This window comes from Triturus cristatus, chromosome 6 (assembly GCF_964204655.1).
Source record: "Triturus cristatus chromosome 6, aTriCri1.1, whole genome shotgun sequence".
NCBI lineage: Eukaryota > Metazoa > Chordata > Amphibia > Caudata > Salamandridae > Triturus > Triturus cristatus.
Window position 1 is genome coordinate 1,929,318,067 of NC_140589.1, and position 26,117 is coordinate 1,929,344,183.

The 26,117-nt window shown below is 51.8% G+C and overlaps 1 protein-coding gene across 1 annotated transcript in view; it reads left to right on the forward strand.

The window, feature by feature from the left end:
• The window catches only part of LOC146822510 (uncharacterized), a 181,694-nt gene that overhangs the window by 116,955 nt on the left and 38,622 nt on the right, over window positions 1-26,117 (forward strand). The window contains exon 4 of the mRNA XM_085613627.1: window positions 5,049-5,165. Within this exon, the coding sequence (XP_085469753.1) occupies window positions 5,049-5,165 (117 nt within the window). The remainder of the gene's footprint in view (window positions 1-5,048; window positions 5,166-26,117) is intronic.

Genomic DNA, 26,117 nt, shown 5'->3' on the forward strand with positions numbered 1-26,117 from the left:
ACTCACCTGTCTGATGTTATGGACTCCCAAGAGCACAGGTGATGGTGAATCCTGCCTCTCACTGGGTGCCCATGATGGTAAACAGGCAGACTAGGAGGGCTTGGAGGCTGTGGCTGATGGGGGTTTAGTGATCTGACCTACCCACTGGTCACCCGACGCACGGTAGGTTCTGCGTCCACGGCCAAGCTGAGGCTGGAAAGCTTGCTTGGCATGGTAGCTGGATCGGTAATGACGTGGCTGTACACCCCTTCCATGGCCATGAAAGAGAAAGGCGGATTGGGGGTGGCAAGGAGCCAAGGAAAGGCCCAAGGACCTGGCCATAGCCCTGCTGTCCTTAAAGCGCTCCAGTGCCAAATCTGTCTTGTCTCCGAAGAAACGGGAGCCATCAAAGGGCATGCCCATTAAAGAGGATTTGACATCCCCCAAAAAGTCAGTCGTTCCCAACAAGGCATGGTGCAGTAAGGCCTCCATCGCCGAAACCGCTCTGCCTAGTGAGTCGGTAGTGCCTAGTCCACAGTGTATTGCGAACTTCATAGCATTTCTCCCAGGAGGTCTAGGATAGGACCTTAACCCTATCCTAGACCTGCACTCGCTCAACTTCTTCCTCAAGACGGAGAGTGCAAAATGCTCACTCTAGCTCAGGTCCTATCTGCCCTTGACCCAGGAGACTGGATAGTAGCGTTGGACTTGCAAAACACTTATTTCCATCCCATTAGAAAGTACAGTCTGGGCTACCATCGCAACTGTGTCCCACAGGGAGTGGGAATAATGGCCCAAAAGGCAAGCTGTGCTGACAGACCACAGTGCCAGGCTGGCAGAAGAAACCAACTTCTTCCTCAAAGTGTCCAAACTCTTGGATTCTCTGTCCGGGTGTGGTAGGGAATGCGCCAGGATTTCCATGGGACATATCGGCTTGGACCATCAAGCTCTCCTGGGTAGGGTGTTCGGTGAGGAAGCTTAAATCTCCTTGAGTGGGTCAGTGGCGGCTGGCAATCGTCCTATTCACTGGAGCACCTGTGTTGGGTTTGGACCAGATCCCAAGTAGGATGTCCATGATGGCGTTGTTGAACGGGAGTAGCAGTTCTCAGGGGGACACTCCCGGTTGCAGCACCTCTGTCAAGACGTTACTCTTGACTGCTACTGAGGGTAAACTAAGGTCAGGGACCTCAGCCGCCCTCTGCACCACCATTGCAAAGGATGCTGTCTCCTCTGTAGCCACGGTAGGGGGAAAAACATACCAGTATCTGGAGAAGTGTCTAGTCCACTGGCTTAACCCAGATTCTCACATCTGTCCCTATTACCTTCCTCATAAGGCTGGTATTTCTCAAGGTCCATTGACCCCTCCCATTCCTCCCGAGTTCTAACCAGTAAGAATAGGGCTCAGAATCCGGCCAAGATGGCATAGCACCAGTCGGGGCTGGAGTCGGCGTCAGACGACACCCCCTCCACATCCCCGCTCCGGAACCCTCATGACCGAAGGAACGCCGGCAGGAACGGGCCGCTCAGATATGAGGTGCATGGCCTCATAAAACTCTTGAAGTTGGGTGGGAGTCGCTCTGGCTCCCGGAAACTCAGGGAGGCGTGGATTCGACTCAGGAGCTGACATCGAGTGGCAACGCTCCCTCATCTTGCCGGCCCATGGATCAGGCGAAGTTGAAGACCGCTTCGACGTGTTACTTTTCTTGTTTTTGTGGGATGTGACCAAATGGCTCAATGACTTGGAATGCGACAACGACCCCGGGCCAAACAACCGTTCCCAGGACTTTTCTCTTGGCCGGGACCTTGATTGTCACGTTGTCATACATCGAACAGCTCGGAGTTTGAGGGATCACTCCCTCAAGGCCTTTGGGTGCATGGCCCAGCAGTCGGAAGAGGCCTTCGGGTCATGGTCCTGCTTGAGGCCCCATAGGCAAACCAGGTGCAGGTCTGTCACTGACAGGCACTGCGGGGCTTGAAGTCGGCCTTATTAGAGGAGATTCCTGCCACACAAGGAGGTAGGACATCAAAAGACTTCGACAAAATGTCGAAAAAGCTTATCCAAAAAGCGACTATGGGGCAGCTCTGGTGACTTGAAGAAAATAACTGACCCCAGCACGCCTGGGTGGCACCTATGTATTCACCACAAATATCATTTCTGGCACAGACGATGTCCATGACGCCACGCGGAGTTGAATGACGCCCACTACCAGCGAGCAGGGGTACTGCTCACGAAACCTTTCTGGATCCAGTCTCACGCCTGGGGATAATTCTTAGGTAAGGAACCTGCGGCTTGAAGTCGCTATCAGATGTTTGTTGCAATAAACGCAGGGTCCCATGCTCACTGCAGCAGTTCAGGGTCCGGCCCTTCATGGGCGGGTGGGGGGGGCAGGCCAGTGCAGCTGAAGCCATGCAATGGTGCCTTGCAAACCATGTTTTTTCTATTTTTGAACCAGCCCTCCACCCGAAAATAACAGGGAATTTCTCTGTGCATTTGGGGAAATGTCTTCTTTTTTTAAGTAAAGGTCTATTCGAGTTTTACTTATGTGTACACAGATGCCAATAACTAAGGGGCAGCTCTTAATTATGTTGCAGTGTCTTAAATTAGGCATCTGAAAATCATGGAGCAAATAACTGGCACCACCTCCTGTAGCCCCCGCCAATATTCGCTAGCATATCCAAACTAACTTTTGACGTTACTTTTCTAACTCAGTGCTGGATACCTAGATTCAGCACTGGGACATTTCCTATAAACAGGTAAGTAATTAAGTTTCGGTTATTCGCATGATTTTTAAAGAATATTTTCAGATTTCAAAACTCCACACATAGAAACGTTTTGGAGCAGTACATTGAAATGAATGGGCTTCGGCAGTAAATTGCAGGTAAGTTACTTTTCACGTTACTTTTCTAACTCAGTGCTGGATACTTAGATTCAGCACTGGGACATTTCCTGCAAACAGGTGAGCAAACAGGTTTTGGTTATTTGTGTGATTTTTAAGGAATATTTTTAGATTTCAAAACTCCACACTTAGAAACTTTTTAGAGAAAAAGTGTCAATGTTATCCTACAGAGTGAAAACAGGTTAACGGTTCTGGTTCTCAGGTAAGTAATCGGCTGTGGGAGTTAAGGTTCTGGGGTTAGACTCAGGGGTCTCCCAGTGTCAGCAATGCACTGTTATTGCACCCTCAGTGGCACTAGAGCGGCCGGGTGCAGAGTGTTGAGGCCCAATGTTATCCAATGGGGGATAGGGGGCCTCCGGTTGGTGGCTGCTGGCAAGCAGGCCACTGGGTTGTGGGAGCAAAGCTCCTAGGGTTAAGCTCAGGGCAAGTTGGGGACCAAAGTAGCACCAAAGGTGCACCCTCAGCGGCACTAGGGCGGCCGGGTGCAGGGTGCTGTTTTGAGGTCGGGTGCCCTGTTGTTTTCAGTGGAGAACCTCCAGGACAAAGAAACATTGCAGGCTCGGGGACGAGGATCTTTCCAGGAGTGACCACCACTTTGAGGGGTAAGTTGAAATCTAGAGGGATTGTTAGGCACCGTTGGTTTGGGCACACAAGGCCGTGGGGCGTCTGGTGCAGGGGTGCCTTTTGACGTCTGATTTTCTTACCCGCTCTGGTTGCCGTAGGGGGGGTCCTCTGGATTGAAGCTGCAGGTGTCGTCTGGAGGCTTGAGGCAGGTCAGGGGTCACCGGATACCTTGTGGTGTTTTTCCACTCGAGCTCGGGCCAGGTTCGGGGGGGTGCAGAGTGGGCTGGATTCGCGGTCTCTGGCTGGCACCAGAAGCTGCAGTTTAAACACGTTCGGTGTTCACGGGAAAACAGTCTGGAAAGGGAAGGCAGGCAGGTCCTCCAGGGTTTGTGAGGTTGCTAGCTGCTGGACACGCCGGGATTTCGCAGGAGCAGGTTCGAGGGGAGACAGGCCTGTAGGGCTGGAGCCAAGTCAGTGGGCGTTGTCCTCTTGTTAGCTCTGCACGGCTCTTCGTCCTTCTTCTTTTCTTCTTGTAGGTAGGCTGGATCTGCCTTCTTGGTTCAGGGCTGCCCCCTAAATACTGTATTCAGGGTTTTTTTGGGGGGGTCTTGAGGTCAGTACCCAATGGGTTACTGAGCTTAGGGTGACTATCCATAGTCCTGATTGGGGAGTGCCTGCCGTCTGCAAGAGGGCAAGCACTGAAGACTGGGCTTCACCTCGCCTCCCCCACCTGAGGGGTGGAGTTGGCAGAGGTGGGCACACCTCCTGGGCTGGCTAGTTTTTCCCGCCCGTCTTCCCGCCGAAAGGGGGGGAGACAGGAAGGGGGTCTGCTCCTGATAGCAGGAGAGGCTGGGGGTCGCACTACAAAGGCTGCCAGGCCTTTGAAGCTCCCCTGCCACAGATGGCTCTTCCTGGCCTGGGGAGGTGTGAACACCTCAGCCCAGGAAAGGCTTGGTTTCTTGGCTCAGGGAGCGTAGGCTCCCACCCAAGGGGTCCAGAAACATGTCTCGTGGTGGCAGGCTGGTGTGCACCACTCAGGGAACCCACCAGAGTCTCGTTGTTTTTCAGGGGGCATCTCTGAGATGCCCTATGTGTGCATTTTTCATTAAATCTCAAGAACACAGGCCCTGGGAACCTGATTGGCAGGGGCCAAGTGCACACCAAGAAAAAGTGCATCAGTAGTCTGGCAAAAAGTGGAGGGGTTACTGCAACAGATACCCACTTTCCTACATATGATAGTTCACAAGTGGCTCCTGGCAAGGAAGTAGTAGAGGGCGGATCCATCCTCGCTTCCAGAATAGCTTAAGTATGTTCAGAAGATTCTTCAATAATTTTAAAATATTTCCCTAAAATTAGAAATATTGGGAATTTTAGAAAACCTTGGGGCTTTCTATACTGTGATGTTGAAGGATTTTTAGCTAATAGATGCAGTGTTTATTTCTTGGGTTGTCTTATCTTGATGTAAGTAATGTTTAAGTTTTTATATTTTGATTGTTATGTACAGAATGAGGTCCTTGTGTAATAACAGTAATAGAACATCTGTGGCTATAAGGAGAAAGGGATTAAACTGCAGCGAAACAGTAACTCACAAACATCTTTTCTGAACAGGAGAGGATGAGAAGCTGAACCCAGACCTGCTGTTTCGCGTCAAGGAAGAAGAGGAGCCGTGTCCCATATACAACGAGGGCTCCGATGACGGCAAGTGCATGGATCTTTCCAACCCAAGTGAGTAACCGTCTTTCCCAAACACTGCCATCACTTTCAGAGTTGAAAGGTTTTCCTTCAGGCCTTGAAGGTTCTGCTTTGACAACTGATCACTTATGCAGATCATTTATGCAAGACGAGCTCCATACAGACTGTAATGATCTTTAGTCCTGATTTTTTTAAAAAGTGCTTAGGACTTGCTCCCAGAGAAACTCAACGGCATTATCAACTTCTGAAGGATTGTAGGGACTTGAATGTCATTTATTCCATAATGGAGGGTTACCCTTGGTTTGCGAACCGAGTTATGGTATGTTATATGTTATCCATTTATAACACGCTCAGATACTCGTGAGTGTCCAGGCGTGATGCCAGAGGGGTGCATGAAGAAGCTATCAGGCAAAGAAATTTGTCTTAAGTTTCCTTTTTAACACAGCTGGGTCCTGGATGGACCTCAAGGCAAGGGGGAGGGCATTCCAGGCCACACTTGCCTTCACCACAAAAGAGCTGCCCCCTAGCCTCTGGAACTTGTAGCACGGGACCCGAGCAAAACAAAGGAACAAGGAACGGAGGGCTTGCGAAGGAACGTAAAAAGAGAAGCGCCTCTGAAGATAACGGGGGCAATTACCGTGAAGAGCACGATGGGCCAGAACCAAATATTTAAACTTGACCCTGTCCGCCACAGGCAGCCAATGAAGAGAGGGCAATTGGAGAACCACACTATTCCTCGCCGAAATGCCCAATAACAATCTGGCTGCCGTATTCTGAACCACCTGTAGCTTTTTAAGCAGGTAGCCAGGGGCACCAGCATAGAGGGCATTGGCATAATCTAATCGTGACAAAATCAGAGCACACGTGACAGTTTCTCTTGCCGCCTGCGGGAGGAGTGGAAAAAAGTTCCTAAGAGTCTTAAGAAGGCCGAAGCAGCAGCCGGCCAGTTTCCTAATGTGTGTTGAGAAAGAAAGACTCTCATCGAACTACACTTCCAAATTTTTTGTGGGCAGTAGAGAGTCAGGCGGCCACAGCTGCTCTCGGAAGTCAGCGGGGAACTTACGAAAGAGCTATATCTCAGATTTTTGTTCATTGCACTTAAGCTGTGCATCCGCCAGCCATTTAAAAATGGAAACTAGACACTGTTGCGCCGCTGAGATGGAATCAGATGTTTTGTCCCAGGTAAACAACAACTGGGTACCGTCCGCATAGGCCATCCCCTTAGCCCCAAGCTCCTCTGCCAGATATATCAATGGCGTAACATAAATGTTAAAGAGGAGAGGGCTAAGGGAGGAACCCTGCGGGACTCCAGTAGTAACCAGCTGAGGGGAGGAGGAGAAAGGAGGGAGCCAAATCTGCTCAACCCGCTCCTCCAGGAAAGACCTAAGCCAACCCCAAACAGCTCCTAACACACCAATCTCTGCTAATCGGGCCAAGAGAAGAGCGTGTGGGACCGTGTTGAACGCAGCCGAGAGGTCCAGCAAGATTATTGCCGCCCTCCAGCCGGCGTCGAGGCACTCCCGGATGGCCTCCGCCACCTCTACTAAGACAGTCTCAGTGCTGTGAGAGGCTCGAAACCCTGATTGAGCAGGATGCAGAAGTGCCTCATTCTCCACATATTCTGTAAGTTGTTTATTAACCACTTTCTCACAGACCTTGGCAATAGCCGGAAGGAGGGAGATGGGCCGATAGTTCCCTGGGTTAAGGGGATTCAGAGAAGGTTTTTTAAGAAGCGGCAAGATCTTCGCCTATTTCCACCCCTGAGGAACAGCCGCTGTCTGAAGAGATAATGTCCGCAAGATTGTTGCGTGGCCCAGTGTATATCTCTACTGCGTGTAAGATCTACACCCAGGTAAATCCGTTTGATCTGTGCATATTGTTGGGTCTTCACCCACACGTCCCACCCATGGTCTGCTTCATCATTTGACCCACGTCCCAGTCACCTAGTGTGAATGGGCGGGCTCAACGCGTTTCTAAAGTGAGCACTTACTATAGATGTTTAGTGATTGAAATCTAAAATTGCCTGCCAGATCCTATTAAAATTCTTTAATGTGTTGGTCCTTTGGCAATGTTAAAAACATTGCGATGTTATGAGGGTATATTGACCCCTTACATATGTGGTCGACATGTTTCAGCCGTATCAAATGCCCTCTAGGTCAGTCAGCCTTCTTCAGGACCAGTGATGGTTGTTATCCCTATATCTCAAGATAGCCTATTACTCCTTCAATTATAGGTTTTCATACAGTGATATGGTAAGAAGAATATGCACGCAACTGATACTGAGCATGTTTTAGGAATGTTTCCTTTGTTATGGTCTATACTGAAATGAGAAAGAAATAGGTTAACATTGATCAGGTTTTTTTATTCATTTTTCATGTTCAATGCTTATTCTCCGATGTTATTGTGATGGTCTGCAGGCACTCGTGTGGTTTGTTCCCTCGAGCTACATTTTTATGTGCTCTTAAAAACATTTAAAAAGGCACTAAGGATGAACAGTGGATGACAATACATACATATACTGTACAACATGTACTATACAACATGCATTGGATGTTCGCTTCGTTATCGGGAGTAAAATGTGATCCTGAATTTCACCTACATGGCCTATGTTTTGTTAGGGCTACAAAGGATTATCGGGAAGGACCGTCCTTGTAGTCACACTCTGCCAGGAAAAAGTGTAAAACCAATGAAGGGCCACTTCATCAAAGAACTCGTGGCCTGACACACTGCATGTTAAGGTTCGGTCTGTCGCTTCCGCATTTGAAAGCAGCAGCGTGTCCTGTCACGGAATTGGGAGGAATCACGTGATTTCGCTGTGCTCCCCAAAAACGTTGAAAAAAAAGAATGTGTTTCAAGAAAACGACAGTGGTATTGGTCACCCCAATTATTTCCTATTTTATAAACCACTTGTGGAATGTATGTTTACAGCCAGTAGAGACTACAAGGGTCATAGGGATTTGTGGTCCTACAATGGCTGCGATGAAAGGTCGTTCCGCCTCCATAATGACGGCTTCGCAGGGACATGGGAAGTGTAGTGTCCACTGTGCTTTTCCGTGAGCTACCTGTTTATTACAACTTTCTACCTGAAAATGATATCTATACGTCCAAGCTTTTATGAGATCACTTTATATTTTCCCATTATGTTATTATATAAAATAAATCTTTTAGGAATGGTATTTGTTATGTGTGACTTGGATATCTTCTGCATGTGGTACAGCTATGCCCCCCTGTCCTAAGTGCAAGTGTCTGGTATCCTGGTTTTTGACCTTAGCTTCAAGCCAATCCAACGTGTGCACAGAGGCCTAGGCCTGTCCTGTGACCTGGAGTGCTGTAACAAGCACACCTCATTGGTAGATAGTGTACTAATGTCCCTCTTGTGTGCTTAGCACGTGGGGGGCAGCGTACCGTGTTTTGTGAATCCATAGTTGTGACCAGCCTTTTTATTGATGTCACTGGAGTGGAGGCCTACTGGCCCATGCATGTAAGGTTCCATTTCTGTACTCCTAATGCTAACATCCGAAGTGTATGCTCCTCATCAGATTCTATCACTACCACCCACCCAAAAATGCCCCTCTCTTTTTTAAATTTTTTGTATTTGTCCTCATTTAACCATCATATGCTCTAAATTCAAGAAAGGGGTACTCTGACCATCTCAAGTATCCGGAGGAAGTTTTTACCGGCCTGGTCGCTCCACAAAGGAGAGAAGGATACCACGTATCTCCAGAACCACACCTTCGGTTTCTTGTATGGCGTCCAACCCCTGATCTTGCTTCATCTATTAGACCATTATTTTTCCCAGGGATAGTACCTATCCAGAGCATGTTCTTAATCATTGGACCAAAAAAATCAAAATGTCGAAAGGTGGAAAACAATAGAAATGCCGTAAACCTACAAAAAATATGGACGAAACACCTATCAACCCTGTGACTAAAATGTTATATGTTAGGGGGAGCCTGCCTCCACCCACTTATCCCGTATTTCCCCGTATTTTTTTTTTTTTTGTGTTTGCCGAATTGATTTAAAAAACAGATACCCTCTGAATAGAGTGAATCCATTCTTCTTTCATAGGGGTGCAGGGTAAAATCCATTTAATGCAAAGCTCCCTGCGAGCTAACAATATCAAAATGAAGATGAGAGCATTGTGTCTTTTTGTTAAAAGACGGCCGTCTACCTCCCTTGGTAGAACCCCAAAAATTATAGACAAGGTTGTTAATTTTATTTCCACCCCATAATATCAGAGATGGTCTTACCCACTTTCTTCCAAAAGGAGTCTATTGCCGGACAGCTCCAGAACTTATGACCCTCGTTTGCCCTAGCTTCTCCACATTTAGGGCACTTCTTAATCTCCTAGTTCCCCATTTTCGATATTCTCCGGGGTGTCCAGTAGGCTTTGTGAACTGTGAAAAGGTGTTTTTTCTTTAAAGGGGCAGCATTTACATATCACCATAAAAAAGACATAGATAATTGCCCTATGTTTTCGAGGTCTTCGTCCGGCAGGTCTTTCTTCCATATCTCAGTAAACGAAACCTGCGTCTCTTCTCCGTTCTGGACAAGTAGCCAATACCATTCTGCCACTTCTTTTGTTTTTGTTTGGCGGGAGCATATCTTTGATGCCAAATTCGAATTCCCTTTTAGCTCTTTACCTATAGATTTTGTCCAGCTTAACAGTTGATAATATTGCCCCTCTCTGTCCATAGCCCTCTCTCACATACATTTCATTTGTTTTAAAGCACTGGTAAAGGCTGGCTTTACTAATCCATTCAGCTATCCACATAAAATATAGATCTGTTCTTTGCAGCAGGCATATAAACTCTCTGCGCTGCACTATGGCGATTCAAAACTGCAACTAGACAAAACTGTAACCTCTCTCTCTAGCAGGAACATAATCACAAGTTATCTTGATATTTTTATTGCTGCCTGAAAGCTGGATGCACAAGGAACTGTGCAGCAGGTGCTTTTAAATTGGAAGTTCTTGCCAAACACAGTGCCCCCACTGAGGTCAGTGTACCCCCCTCCTGGTCAGCGCCCAGTGCATCGCACCGGTGGCACTGCTCTAAAGCTGGACATGTTTGCGTGAGTGAGCCTGAGCAATGGAGGTCTGTAGAATACATTTTGGGTACCCCCAGGTCTGGCCTTCTGCACAAAATGGAGGTGAGGTTCTTTTCCCAGTCACTGGAAATGCATTTCTGACCGTCAGGAAGCTGGAGGGAGGACACCTAGACAGCGAAGTGAGGGAGCAGGATACAAGGCTCCTTTAGGAAGTCCGTTAGACCTTATCGATGAGCAAGGAGATGCAAATTAGTCTTCTGGCATTGCTGTTTGATTAACTGTAGGGTAAGATTGCAGACTCGTGTGCAAAGTGAAGAAGCCCCTTTGGATGAGGCCTAGCCCTTTTTCGGTCACGCCTGACCCAGCGCATGCGCTGCTCTGGCGAGACTTATTGAGAGTGCTCCAAAAAGTGCTACCAGGCCAGCCTAGAGTTACAGTGCATGTGCGCGGGCGCGCGCGCAGCGCTTCATCGCGATTACTTTCACTTACGCGGCCGCACGGCCACTTTGATGTTTGATCGCATCACTTTAGCGGCCGCTTGGCATAGCCAATAGGTCTCGCTTTTGGGACCTTATAAGTATTTAGTTATGCAACTGTTGCATCGCTAAACACTTATAGGTCCCAAAGGCGAGACCTATTGGCTATGCCAATGCTTGTTCTTTCTTTGGTCACACTTTGTCTGTCTGATCAAAGCTCACCCTTGTGCCTTTGTTGTGGGTGCTCCTGACTGCAGACAACCCTGCTGTGAGAAGAATCACTGTGCTCAAAGGCTGCCTCTAGAGATCAGCCTGGAAGGGACACTCGAAAGGTGAACTGGTTCTGAAAGTGCAGCCAGTCGATACACATCTCCTATGTGCTTTTACGGTGTAAAACTGGGAACCCCATTGGTTGTTCCAGTTCCAAGTCCTCAGTGGCCAAAGAAGGGAGGACTGCTGTGCAATCAGAGCTGGTGTCTGCCTGAAAGCCAGATTCCCAAAGGTGAGGACAACCCACCCGAGTCAGACCCATAGCTGGAAAAACTAAGCTATAGTCCTGACATGAAGTACCTAGAAGCCAACCTGCTACTGAGAGAGGGAAGAAGCCTGCCAACACTGCGAGAGGAGTGACTGTCCAGGAGGAGCAAGCATGTCCCTGCATGTCCTTGCTGGTGATGGAACTTCCAGAAGAGAAGGACTGTGGAGAGCTATCTGTTCCCCTATGCCACAGGATTTACACTCCCTTCTAAAGACAGTTCCTCGTGAAAAATGTGACACTTTGACTTGAGATGGTCGCAGCCCGGTTTGGGCTGTGATCCCAGTCCAGATCGCACAGTAGAAGTGCCCCCTGTGTGTGGCTGTATCGACCTGAAGAAGTGAGGTATGTCTGTGGCTCTGTTGCCCAGATAAAGTGAGGCCTCTTCAGGACTATGCTTCCCAGAGGAAGATTGGCCTGTATATTGTCATGGTGCCCAAAAAGAGATGTAGCATGTGCGTAGCTGCACCACCAGGAAGACCTCGAACTGAAAGGGCCATGTCCACTTGGGAACCCCTGCCCGCTTGTTCTGCACTGTGGTTGAGTGTTCTGTAGGAATCACCAATCCAGCTTGCACAAGCGCAGCTGAAGAACCTTGGAGGCATGCAGCAGCATGAGAGCTTGAAGACTCCGTGGCCACCGAGGCGACCCCGACTGAGCTCCCAGTGACCAACCTTTCTCCCTGAAGCAGGAAGGAACAGGTGCACTGACATGAAGCTGGACAGCTGCTTGAAAAGACTGTTCCACCCTGGGTGGTAAGAACTGAGCAACTGCACAGTATGAGTACAGGACATACTGAGCTGTGAAAGACTGAGCGCAAAGTACATGAGAGGGGCAGGTGAGCATCTGGGCCTCAATCCCAGCCCGACACCTGGGTCAAGATCAAGCTGGGAGCCGGGACGCACCTCGCAAGGCGAATCAAGACCTCCAAAGGCCTCAAACAAGGGTGTTTTCTAGCCCCCATGCTGTTCAACCTCTTTTTAGCAGCCCTTCCAGGGGAATTGGACAATAGTACATCGCACACCCCACGCTTGGAAAGTATCTTGCTGTCCAATCTCCTATACGCGGACGACTTGGTTTTATGGTTTAATCTTTTATTGAAATTTAGTAACATTCAGTATGTCCAGCATCTCAAAGCACATAGCAGGGCAAGGACAGCGTAGGCCCAAAGCGGCTTGTATACTAAAATCAAGACGTCAAAATATGAGAAGAAAATGTCTGAAGATGAAATGAAACTTATTCTAAAGCCCCTCGTCCCCCATGAGAAAGCAAAAAATGGGGGCCATCCGAGATCTAGTACATGATTAGGGCTTTAGGTCTCTTTCGGTGACTGATCAGGGAGTCGTAGTAGGCGCAAGTATCTGGGGCAGGTGACCTCTCGGAACTCGGAGGCCAGGAGGGACAAGAACGGCTGCCAAAGCTCCCCAAATGTGGTGCCCTTCCCAGCCAGCATGATGGTCAATTTCTCCATCCCCAGAATGTGCCATAATCGGTATAACCAAGCGGTGAATGTAGGGATCTGAGAGGTACGCCAGTGTGCTAATATGGTTTGGACCGCTGTGCCTAGGTCAATTGCGATTAGGCGGCCCCTGCGGGACTTAAGAGGGTACATCAGGGGGTTCGGGAGACCCAACAGGATGTATGCGGGAAACCGCGGCAGTTGTTTGTCTAGGTGTTTATCCACTTCGTCAAGAACCTGAGTCCAGTATGCTTGTATGTGCTTGCAGTCCCAGAGAAGGACAGAACAGAACAGTTAGTCCATAAAGAGCTCAAGTCCTTCCTTGATGCCCACAACCTACTTCACCCCCAGCAATCCGGTTTCCGGTCTAGACATTCTACCGAGACCGCCCTGATCGAGCTGACCGATACCATCAAAAACCTACAAGATCAGAGGAAGAAGGCCATACTGATCCTTCTTGACCTCACGGCGGCATTCGATACTATTTCCCACTCCATTCTGCTCAACAGACTTATGGACATCGGCGTCACAAACTCGGCCCTTGCCTGGATCAGTTCCTTCCTCAGTGACAGATCTCAAACCGTCTCACTGGGTCCTTTCCAATCGAAAGAGAAAAAGATCTCCTGTGGAGTTCCCCAGGGCTCCATTCTTAGTCCCCTCCTATTCAATATATATCTCATCCCCCTACTTTCACTTATAGAATCGTTTGGCATAACTGTCACGTCTTATGCTGACGATACTCAGCTTGTCATCCCTCTCGACGACAATTCCAACTCGGCCGAACTTAATCTCAAGCGCTGCCTCACAGCGGTCTTTCAATGGATGGACGCCAACCATCTCCGCTGCAACTCGAATAAAACCGAGATCTTGCCCATTGGAAAGAATGCATCTTTCAGTCCCGCCCTGTGGTGGCCTGATAACTCTGCTGCCCCACCTCAGACAGTTTCATCGGCCAGAAACCTCGGAGTTATTTTCGATTCCGATCTTTCTTTCGATTCCCACGTCGCAACTGTAGCAGGTAAATGCTTCGGCATTATAAAATCCATGCGAAAGTTCTTTGACTTCCTCCCGCTCGATTCCAGAAAGACCATTGCGGTAGCCCTCATACTCTCTCGAGTGGACTATTGTAACGGCCTCCTGGCAGGGACCAAAAAGTCCACCCGACTGAAACTGCAAAGTGTCCTGCACACTGCCGCGCGTCTCGTCTTAAAACTCCCACGCAAATCTTCTATCTCCACTGCCCTCAGATTCCTTCATTGGCTCCCCTTGCACAAGAGAATACTCTTTAAAATTCTCGTTGTAGCCTTCCGAGCCTTCAACAAATCCGGCCCAGTCTACCTGTCGAGACGCTTCCCTCACTACACCCCTGGTCGCACTCTCAGATCCTCTCAAGAAAACCTCATGACCCCCTCTAAATTCAACCTGAAGTCCAAAGGCGGAAAAACACTCAGTACCCTGGCTATTAGAGCCTGGAACAGTATGCCAAGGCATCTTAGACTTCAGACGCATGAGAAGCCGTTTAGGAAGCTCCTCAAAACGTGGACTTTTAGTCTCTCTGATGACTGGACTAAAGCAGCCATTTAGCCCCCCACCACCTTTCCAGTGATCTGGTCCCAGGTTTTACAGCGCCAAGATGCTCCCTTCGGAGCGAACGTTTGATCTCTATAAATACTTATCCAATATCCAATATCCAAGAAGGTGTACCAAGGTTCCTATGCTCCCACACTCCCGCCAGCAGTCAGTGCTCTGTCTAGGGTCCGCACAGTCGAGGCGCTCAGGGGTGTGATACCAATAGGTAGATAATTTGGTTAGTGTCAATCCCATATGGTAGGCAGGGTGGCGGGCCCTGTAGTACACCCCTTTCCATTCCTTATTGCTAAGTGACCTACCCAGGTCCCGTTCCCATCGTGAACAACTGGCACTGTACATGTGTGTGTTTCTAGCCAATCGCATTTTATATAGGTCAGAACTGAGTTCTTTATCGGAAGTGCGGGTAAGCAGCCATTTCTCATAGGTGGAGAGGAGTCTGTAGGCATGTGGCTTAACTTGGGGGTGTAGTGCCCAGTGTCGAATCTGGAGATATCGCAGCCGTTCGGATTCAGGGATCCCATATTCCGATTTGATCTGTTGATATGGTATGATCCCGTCAACATCAAAAAGATGGCCCAGGGAACGGCACCCCGTGGATTGCCACCGCACAGAGGCTGCGTCACCCACACCCGGCTGAAAATCGGGGTTATCGAATAGCGGGGTGTGTGGAGAGGGGAAGGTGGTCAGATGATGTTTAATGTTAGTGCGGTCCCAGGTCTCTAAAGTGACGCGAGTAATGTAAGACGCGTGGAGATTGGGTGGTCTATATGCCCTCCGAAGAAAGGGAACCTTCTGGAAAGGCGTAGCTACGACTGCTTGGTCTTGGAAGAGCCAGCATTTCTCCAATTCCAACCGGTTCCATTCAACCAAGTGACGCAATTGTGTCGCCTGAAAATAGAGGTGAAGGTCAGGGGCACCGAGGCCGCCTTCCTCCGGTGGGAGTACCGCTTGAGCATGCTTCATCCGCGGTTTGCGGCCGTTCCAGATAAACTGCGCGAGGTCGGATTGGGTTTGTTGGATCCAGCATGGAGTGGGGCTGACGGCAGGGTCTGGAATAGATACAAGATCTGAGGCAATATAGTCATTTTGGTGGCTGCTACCCTGCCGAGCCAGGATAGCGGGTAGTGTTTCCATTGACCGAGTTCCTTGCAAATTCTCAATCGCAGCTGAGCATAATTAACAGTAGTGGTGGCTGGGATAGAGGGAGCTAGCTGGATTCCGAGGTAGGAAACTGTATCCGACGCTCACTGGTTAGCGTGTTGTTGCTGTAAACATGTTCGGGTGGGAGGTGACGGGGAGAGGTCAAGCGCTACAGATTTGTCCATGTTAACCTTGAACCCCGAAGCCTGCGCAAAGGCGTCTAGTTCCAGAAAAGAGGCATGGAGCGCGGGAATTGGATTCGATAATTAAATCAGGACATCATCGTTATAGAGACTAATGGTATGGATATCCTTCCCGAATTTAATCCCTGTTATCGCCGGATTATATCGAAAGCGGTGGGCCAACGGCTCCATACAGAGCGCAAAGAGGAGGTGTGAAAGGGGGCACCCCTGCCTGGTACCCCTACCTATAGGGAAACAAGACAACGTGTGGCCGTTAACCCAAACCGTGGCTGTAGGAAAATGACAACAGTTTAGGATGTGTGTTTTGAGTTTATCTCCTATCCCCACTAGGGTAAGCACTTGTTCCAGGAATGGCCAATGGACCCTATCGAAGGCCTTCTCAGCATCAATGGCAAGAACCATATATTCCCCTTGAGTCCGAGAGGCCTTCTCGATGAGGTGGAGAGCCTGTTTAGTGTTGTCGCTCGTTTGGCGCTGAGGGATAAAACCAGCCTGGTCCGGGTCTTTGAGCCCTGGCATGTAGGGGGCAAGGCGGACAGCCAACATTCCAGTATATAAATTAATATCAATGTTAAGGAGAGATATGGGGTGATAAGCTCCGAAAGCAGTTCTGTCGCGCCCTGGCTTCAGAATGACCACTATGGAGGCTTCAAGCATTTCTCCCGGGATCGCCCCTGGTGTGCTAAAGAAGTTAAAGAGACCGGTCAAGATTGGAGCCACCAACGCGCAGAACGTTTTATAAATAGCAGGGGAGTAGCCATCAGGCCCCGGGGCCTTAGCTGGTTTAAGACGTGATATTGCTGCTTTAACCTCCTCTATTCGTATTTCCCTCTCTGAATGGTCCGTCTGAGCTGTGGTCAGAGTAGGTAAATTGGCCTCTGCAAGGTAGTCAGTGCTATCAGCGTTGTCCAGTGATTGGTTGGTATATAGATGGGCGTAAAAGTCCCGGAAGGCCTCTGCGATCTCGGAGTCCTCCGATACCTGCCTACCATTCCCTCGACAAATCTCTGGGACCCCCTGTCTCTGCCTGACCTCCCGGAGCTTATGAGCGAGGAGGCGACCGCACCTGTCTCCTCCAGTGTAATAAGAGTGGCGCAAGCAGAGAGCCGCGTATTCAGCTCTATCCAGGTCTAGGTCTGCAAGCTGCCGTCGCATGGCCCTCAGCTGGCGCCACACATGAGGTGCCCCCGTTTGCTGGTGCATCCGTTCTAACTCCCTCGTCCTCTGGGTAAGTTCTTCTCTCTTACGTCTAATCTGAGCATTGCCTTCTGTAGAGATGGCTACAAACTCCCCGCGTATAACCGCTTTGAGTGCTTTCCACTGTGAGGAGAGGGAAGTATTGTGATTCGCGTTGTGTAAGAGATAATCTTTAATGGCGCATTGAATCTGTTCAACAACAGCTGTGCGGTGTAAGAGGGTGTCGCAGAGGCGCGACTGACGGGTAGGTCGATGCAGTGGGGGAAGTGTAAAAATAGCAATTACCGAGGCGTGATCAGATAGAGAGGCAACACCTATCTCCACGCCTGTCGCAAGCGCGAGTATGGACGATGAACCTTGGAGGTAGTCAAGCCTAGCGTACATTTTGTGTGCACTAGAATAATAGCAATACTTGCGGTCTAGGGGGTGGAAGCAGCGCCAGAGGTCTTTGAAGCCCAGATCCCGCAGACGCGCTAGACTGGCCGCAGAGATCGCGCCTGACTGGTAGGTCCGCTGGCATGACCTATCTGTGATATTATCAAGGTCTCCCCCTATGTTCCGTCATCGCCGTAGCTTCAGTGAGCGCTTCATGTAAAAACTGTCCCTCATTAGGGGCATATACCGACCCAATAGTAAAAGTCAGGGCCCCCGGAGTGAAACGGTAGGTAAGGAGTCGCCCTTTAATTTCTGCCTCCTTCTGAAGGATCTTCCCCTGAATCGCGCAGGAGACCAAGATGGCTACACCAGCAGATTTAGTAGGGCCGGAGGAGAACATCTGAGTTGGAAACATGCGGGATTTTAAGCGGTGGCAGTCCTTTGACAAGAGTTGCTTTTCCTGCAGGAGACATATGTCAGATTTGGCGTTCTCAAGGCAGGAAAGGACCGCCTTGCGTTTGACAGGATTATTAAGTCCCCACACATTCAGGGTGAGGATTGTAAGAGTAGTGGGGGGCATGTACCTGGAAGTAGGTCGGTAAGAAGCAGTACAAAGGTGCGAAACCTGCCCCCAAGGTCGTGGAGAGGATGTAGCAACAGCGTGTGGGCACACCCAGTATGTAGCCATGTGGGAATCAAATAAAGGGGGTGGACGAGGGATCCCAAAACCCAAAAACAAAAATCCCAAACAAGACACCAAGAAAGAACTATCCACAGAAGGTGGATTCAAGAAGAAGAAATGTTCAAAGTTGTAATATAGTCCACCATCTATAGATGATCGGTTGAAGGTCGTCATGGGGGTCGTGTCGTGGCCAAGGACGTCTCTCTGCCCCCCCCCCTGCCAGCCACCCATCAACATAGCTAGTGCTGAGAAAGAGTCATTGGACCATGTGTCCTTCATACAGGTTGTGTTTTGGCCAGGGCATCGGGCAGGGCATCCAGAGCTGCTTTCTGTCCTTGCAAGATTGCCGTGGGATCTGGTCACTTAGATCGGCGTCAACGTCCTTGCTGTCTCCATCTTGGCCGTCCGTCCTCGGCTCCGCGGGCGGGGCTGCCTTCGTCATTTTCTTCATCCAGGACATCAACTCCCAGCAGGCGACTGGCCTTCGAGAGAGAGCGGATTTGGTAAAGCTTGCCCTCTGGACGGAAGATGAGTCTAAAGGGATGTCCCCAACTATAAGGAATGCTGCGTTGGCGTAGGTGGGTGGTGATGGGTCGTAAGGTCTTCCATTTCTGCAGGGTGAGTGCAGCTAGGTCTTGGTACAGGACAGGGTGCTGATCTCAAAACTTGATCGGGTGCATCAGTCTGGCCTTCTGGAGGATGTCTTCTTTGGTGCAAAAGTCTTGGACACAGACCAATATGTCTGCCGGCGGGGCCTTATAGGAGCGTGCAAGACCTACCCTGTGTGCTCTGTCCAGTTTGAGGTCTGCATCCGGGGGGTTACCCAGGATGTGGTTGAAAAGTTCTCTAACATATTTGAAAATGTCTCCAGCCTCTTTGTTGGCCCTCACCCCCTGGATTCGAACATTATGGCGGCGGGAGCGGTTCTCCAGGTCTTCGAGGTGTGTCTGCAGATCCACCTGCTGATCATCTCCGTGTCCCTTTCATCGCCTTTGTCTTCCAGCACAGCGACCCTCTCTCCAATGCTATCCACATCTCTGCGGACGTCTTTGATTTTGGGGTGAGGTCACGTTTGAGCGTCTGCAGATCGTCTCGTAACGCCATGAATAGGGACTCCAGGAAGGCCCTGGTCACTGGTTCCTCTCCACCGTCGCCCATCCGCGAGGAAGAATCTTCCCCTGACGGCGCGGCACCCGTTCGGTCCCCACTCTGGGCTCGGGCGAATAAGTCCTTCAATGTTTTGTCCTTTCTCCCACGAGTGGAGGACATGCTGACCCCTGGCCCAGGAGGCTCCAACGCACTAGGATAGGCCAAACGGGGTCTCGCTGCAGTTCCCGGATCGCTGTGAAAGTACGGTGTGACTGCTTGGGAAGTACTCTGGAGACACAACAGACCATTGTATCTCTGCTACTCTCTGTAAGTTTTGGACCCGTATCTGGGGGGTCCAGGCAGGCTAGAATGCGGCACTAGGAGACCACCAGACGCAGTGTTGTATTGGCGTCTCTCAGCCCAGGAGCCATCGGCTAACTGCGTGGGGCCTGACTCTGCAAGGTGCTGTGTTGGCGCACCCTCCACGTTGTCCTCGTGGCGACGCTGGGGCCGAGCCCCAGCTCCCGAGTATGTTGCTGGCACTCCAGGCACTCTGAGGGCTGCTGGACATCTCCCCCCGGCTCCCCCTCTTGTGTATCTCGTATCCTCGAGGTCGTTGTAAAGAACAAAGCGGATCTGTAGAGTAAGTATAAGTTCTTTATTCGCCAACACAGCTCCACAAGTGGAGCGCAAGAATGCATCCGCTGCTGTGGATCACCAGCTGTCAACTCATCAACTGCCAGCTGGTGATGTCACAGCTGTCAACAACTATGATACGGTGTCCTCGCAGGGACACGCAAGAGCAAGTGACACAACGGTGTCCCCAAGTAGTCAAAACAAGTACACAACAGTCGTCACTTCCCCGGATGGTGTGAGTGCCGTAGGGCACTGATTTCGGCTCCGGGCAGACACCCCTTGGCCGTCCGCTGCGGTTCTGCTTCTCCAAGATGGTGGGCGGGGAGTCCCAGCGCCCGCCGGGGGAACAGCTTGTGTGTGGAAGTGGGGGGGTCACACCGACAAATCCCCGCACTTAGGCCTGGCTCGGTAGGCCGCTTTTGCACCATGGGCCCCCCGACCGCTCTGCAACGTCAGTGCGATCTTCTCCTCCCTTCGTGCTCCCCCAGCGCCGAACATGCACTGCGAGTTTTCCCCGGATCTGCTCACCTGTCTTCTTCGCCGTGGGGAGTGCAGAGTTCCAGGCGGGTGGGCAGAGGCCGGTCACTCCCCTGATCGCTAGACTGTCACATGGCCTCTCCTCTGCACCGCGAGCTCGGCTCCGACAACACCGCCTCGGCAGGGGCGAGTGAGCACCAGCTCCAGGCAGGGGTGCGCTTGATCCCAATCGTTTCCCCGCTGCTATTACCGGGCTCGCGGCTCAGCCCGCGTCTGCCGGTCTCCGCACACCCAGGCAAGTCAGGTCACGCTAGAGCCTCGGTGTCCCAGGCTCGGTCGCTACAACATCAAGACGCGACCCCAGCACTCAAGGGTGCTGCGTCTCCGTCTCTGGGGTATAGCTGGCAGCGGTCCCATGAGCTGCCGGTCGTTTTGCTAGCTCACGCACCTCCTACAGCTCCGGGGCACAGCTCTGAGTGGGTCCAGGCGCTTTAGGTGGCTAGAAATCCGTTCTTTGCTGGGCCGCCGATGGGAGAGACGGAACAGAGCATCCTATCTCGCCGCCATCTTGGCCACGCCCCCGACGACTTGGTTTTAATAAGCCGGACCCCAGTCAGCCTCCAACAGCTGCTGGACACCACTAATAAATTCTCGCAATGCAACACATTACACATTAACATAAAGAAAACAAAAATTATGACAGTGAATTACAACAAGACCAAGAAAATTACGTGGTACCTGGATGGGAGCAGTCTAGACCGGGTAACCAACTACAAGTATCTCGGAGTTCTACTCGACAGCAGAGGCTCGTATAAACCCCAAGTGGAGGCCTTGCGACGGAAGGGCACCACGAGCTATCTCGCAATGAAGCCCCTGAAGAAATTCCTACCAGACCGAACATTAGATCCCCTATTACAGGTGATTCGAGCACGTTTGCAGCCAATGCTCACATATGGGAGTGAACCAACGCAAGGGAAAGATGCGATAGTTTTAGATAAAACAATTGGTAGGTCATATAGAGCAATCTTTCAGCTACCAAACTATGTGTCACCCTCCCAAATACGCCTGGAATTCGGCCTGCAGAAGCAAACCGTGGAAAGAAGGGGGGCTTATATAAAAAACTGGCACAAGATCAGGGGTGCTGAGCAGGGATCCCTAAATGCGCACATATGGTTTGAGCTGTCACATCGAGAGAAATACCCGCCAGAGAGAATCTGGTCGACTCACTGGAAAGGCTTGAATTGACCAACCTCTTGGAATCCCCCATAGATCACAATCAGGTTTGTGGATTGCTCACATGCTGTCTGGAGCAGACACACACCTCAAGCCCTTCGATGGGCAGCTCGCGCACATGCCAGGTTCTGATCGTATGTTGGGCCCTTCACAGCACAGCTGGTGGACACTCCATCACTGTTTGGGTCACAGGAGTCTGGGCCCTTCACAGCACAGCTGGCGGACACTCCATCCACTGTTTGGGTGACAGGAGTCTGGGCCCTTCACAGCACAGCTGGCGGACACTCCATCACTGTTTGGGTGACAGGAGTCTGGGCTCTTCACAGCACAGCTGGCGGACACTCCATCACTGTTTGGGTGACAGGAGTCTGGGCCCTTCACAGCACAGCTGGCGGACACTCCATCACTGTTCGGGTGACAGGAGTCTGGGCCCTTCACAGCACAGATGGCGGACACTCCATCCACTGTTTGGGTGACATGAGTCTGGGCCCTTCACAGCACAGCTGGCGGACACTCCATCACTGTTTGGGTGACAGGAGTCTGGGCCCTTCACAGCACAGCTGGCGGACACTCCATCCACTGTTTGGGTGACAGGAGTCTGGGCCCTTCACAGCACAGCTGGCGGACACTCCATCACTGTTTGGGTGACAGGAGTCTGGGCCCTTCACAGCACAGATGGCGGACACTCCATCCACTGTTTGGGTGACAGGAGTCTGGGCCCTTCACAGCACAGCTGGCGGACACTCCATCACTGTTTGGGTGACAGGAGTCTGGGCCCTTCACAGCACAGCTGGCGGACACTCCATCACTGTTTGGGTGACAGGAGTCTGGGCCCTTCACAGCACAGCTGGCGGACACTCCATCCACTGTTTGGGTGACAGGAGTCTGGGCCCTTCACAGCACAGATGGCGGACACTCCATCACTGTTTGGGTGACAGGAGTCTGGGCCCTTCACAGCACAGCTGGCGGACACTCCATCCACTGTTTGGGTGACAGGAGTCTGGGCCCTTCACAGCACAGATGGCGGACACTCCATCACTGTTTGGGTGACAGGAGTCTGGGCCCTTCACAGAACAGTTGGCGGACACTCCATCCACTGTTTGGGTGACAGGAGTCTGGGCCGTTCACAGCACAGCTGGCGGACACTCCAACCACTGTTTGGGTGACAGGATTCTGGGCCCTTCACAGAACAGCTGGCGGACACTCCATCACTGTTTGGGTGACAGGAGTCTGGGCCCTTCACAGAACAGCTGGCGGACACTCCATCACTGTTTGGGTGACAGGAGTCTGGGCCCTTCACAGCACAGCTGGCGGACACTCCATCACTGTTTGGGTGACAGGAGTCCGGGCCCTTTACAGCACAGCTGGCGGACACTCCATCCACTGTTTAGGTGACAGGAGTCGGGGCCCTTCACAGCACAGCTGGCGGACACTCCATCACTGTTTGGGTGACAGGAGTCTGGGCCCTTCACAGCACAGCTGTCGCACACTCCATCCACTGTTTGGGTGACAGGAGTCGGGGCCCTTCACAGAACAGCTGGCGGACACTCCATCCACTATTTGGGTGACAGGAGTCTGGGCCCTTCACAGCACAGCTGGCGGACACTTCATCCACTGTTTGGGTGACAGGAGTCGGGGCCCTTCACAGCACAGCTGGCGGACACTCCATCACTGTTTGGGTGACAGGAGTCTGGGCCCTTCACAGCACAGCTGTCGCACACTCCATCCACTGTTTGGGTGACAGGAGTCTGGGCCCTTCACACCACAGCTGTCGCACACTCCATCCACTGTTTGGGTGACAGGAGTCTGGGCCGTTCAAACCACAGCTGTCGCACACTCCATCCACTGTTTGGATGACAGGAGTCTGGGCCCTTCACACCACAGCTGTCGCACACTCCATCCACTGTTTGGGTGACAGGAGTCTGGGCCCTTCACAGCACAGATGGCGGACACTCCATCACTGTTTAGGTGACAGGAGTCTGGGCCCTTCACAGCACAGCTGGCGGACACTCCATCCACTGTTTGGGTGACAGAAGTCTGGGCCCTGCACAGCACAGCTGGCGGACACTCCATCACTGTTTGGGTGACAGGAGTCTGGACCCTTCACAGCACAGCTGGCGGACACTCCATCACTGTTTGGGTGACAGGAGTCTGAGCCCTTCACAGCACAGCTGGTGGACGCTCCATCCACTTTTTGGGTGACAGGAGTCTGGGCCCTTCACAGCACAGCTGGCGGACACTCCATCCACTGTTTGGGTGACAGGAGTCTGGTCCCTTCACAGCACAGCTGGCGGACACTCCATCACTGTTTGGGTGACAGGAATCTGGGCCCTTCACAGCACAGCTGGCGGACACTCCACTGTTTGGGTGACAGGAGTCTGGGCCCTTCACAGCACAGCTGGCGGACACTCCATCCACTGTTTGGGTGACAGGAGTCTGGTCCCTTCACAGCACAGCTGGCGGACACTCCATCCACTGTTTGGGTGACGGAAGTCTGGGCCCTTCACAGCACAGCTGGCGGACACTCCATCATTGTTTGGGTGACAGGAGTCTGGACCCTTCACAGCACAGCTGGCGGACACTCCATCACTTTTTGGGTGACAGGAGTCTGAGCCCTTCACAGCACAGCTGGTGGACACTCCATCCACTGTTTGGGTGACAGGAGTCTGGGCCCTTCACAGCACAGCTGGCGGACACTCCATCACTGTTTGGGTGACAGGAGTCTGGTCCCTTCACAGCACAGCTGGCGGACACTCCATCACTGTTTGGGTGACAGGAGTCTGGGCCCTTCACAGCACAGCTGGCGGACACTCCATCACTGTTTGGGTGACAGGAGTCTGGGCCCTTCACAGCACAGCTGGCGGACACTCCATCACTGTTTGGGTGACAGGAGTCTGGTCCCTTCACAGCACAGCTGGCGGACACTCCATCACTGTTTGGGTGACAGGAGTCTGGGCCCTTCACAGCACAGTTGGCGGACACTCCATCACTGTTTGTGTGACAGGAGTCTGGGCCCTTCACAGCACAGCTGGCGGACACTCCATCACTGTTTGGGTGACAGGAGTCTGGGCCCTTCACAGCACAGCTGGCGGACACTCCATCCACTGTTTGGGTGACAGGAGGCTGGGCCCTTCACAGAACAGCTGGCGGACACTCCATCCACTGTTTGGGTGACAGGAGTCTGGGCCCTTCACAGCACAGATGGCGGACACTCCATCACTGTTTAGGTGACAGGAGTCTGGGCCCTTCACAGCACAGCTGTCGCACACTCCATCCACTGTTTGGGTGACAGAAGTCTGGGCCCTTCACAGCACAGCTGGCGGACACTCCATCACTGTTTGGGTGACAGGAGTCTGGGCCCTTCACAGCACAGCTGGCGAACACTCCATCCACTGTTTGGGTGACAGGAGTCTGAGCCGTTCACAGCACAGCTGGTGGACGCTCCATCCACTTTTTGGGTGACAGGAGTCTGGGCCCTTCACAGCACAGCTGGCGGACACTCCATCCACTGTTTGGGTGACAGAAGTCTGGGCCCTTCACAGCACAGCTGGCGGACACTCCATCACTGTTTGGGTGACAGGAGTCTGGACCCTTCACAGCACAGCTGGCGGACACTCCATCACTGTTTGGGTGACAGGAGTCTGAGCCCTTCACAGCACAGCTGGTGGACACTCCATCCACTGTTTGGGTGACAGGAGTCTGGGCCCTTCACAGCACAGCTGGCGGACACTCCATCACTGTTTGGGTGACAGGAGTCTGGTCCCTTCACAGCACAGCTGGCGGACACTCCATCACTGTTTGGGTGACAGGAGTCTGGGCCCTTCACAGCACAGCTTGCGGACACTCCATCACTGTTTGGGTGACAGGAGTCTGGTCCCTTCACAGCACAGCTGGCGGACACTCCATCACTGTTTGGGTGACAGGAGTCTGGGCCCTTCACAGCACAGTTGGCGGACACTCCATCACTGTTTGTGTGACAGGAGTCTGGGCCCTTCACAGCACAGCTGGCGGACACTCCATCACTGTTTGGGTGACAGGAGTCTGGGCCCTTCACAGCACAGCTGGCGGACCTCCATCCACTGTTTGGGTGACAGGAGTCGGGTCACGGTGCCTCGATGTGTCTGTTCTCGAGTAAGAATCCAACGCGCCCCTGCAGAGCTCCGCGCATCTCGGCTACAAGTGGACGGAGATGGAGCCATGAGCTGGGGAGTTTATTTTGGCTTCAAGGCAAGAAGGGGTGTCCTGGTCTCTCCCCACCGGGCAGATTTGGGGTTTTTATGGTCACGCAGAGACAGGCCATATCCTCTCAAGCTGTAGCTTGCGAGGGGTCGATGCAAGATCAGGGTGACTGAGACTTGGGAGTCTGGAGCAGGGCCGGACTGGTAAGTCCGGGCACCGGGCAATCCCCCAGTAGGCTGGATGGGGTGGGGGCCGGTTTTGCGCCAGGGGGCGGCTTGGAATTGGACCCTGGCCCTGGTGACAGTCCATGACCGTGACCGACCCGAGTCAGTTTCGTAGCAGCTAAATCTGCTGCATATTTAATGCTATGTGCTTAATGCTGGCAGTATTCCATGAATACTTTATTAAATAAATGCCCCTGCTGCTGCTCAGGCAGATCCATGGCGCGCAGATGTTTCCTCCGCCTGGCCCCCGCGTCTGCGCGCGGCCGGCAAGCCGAGGTGTAGTTCACCCCTTAGGGTGGGGTCTGGATTTGAGATCACGCGCATTGGGGCCGGTCTCGAGCAAAGTGCGCGTGCGAGGTCAAGGAGACAGGCATCGATCTTGTGATCTCAGAGGCAGAGACAAGTCGACTGAGAAAAAGGGCGAGGCACGAAATGTAATTA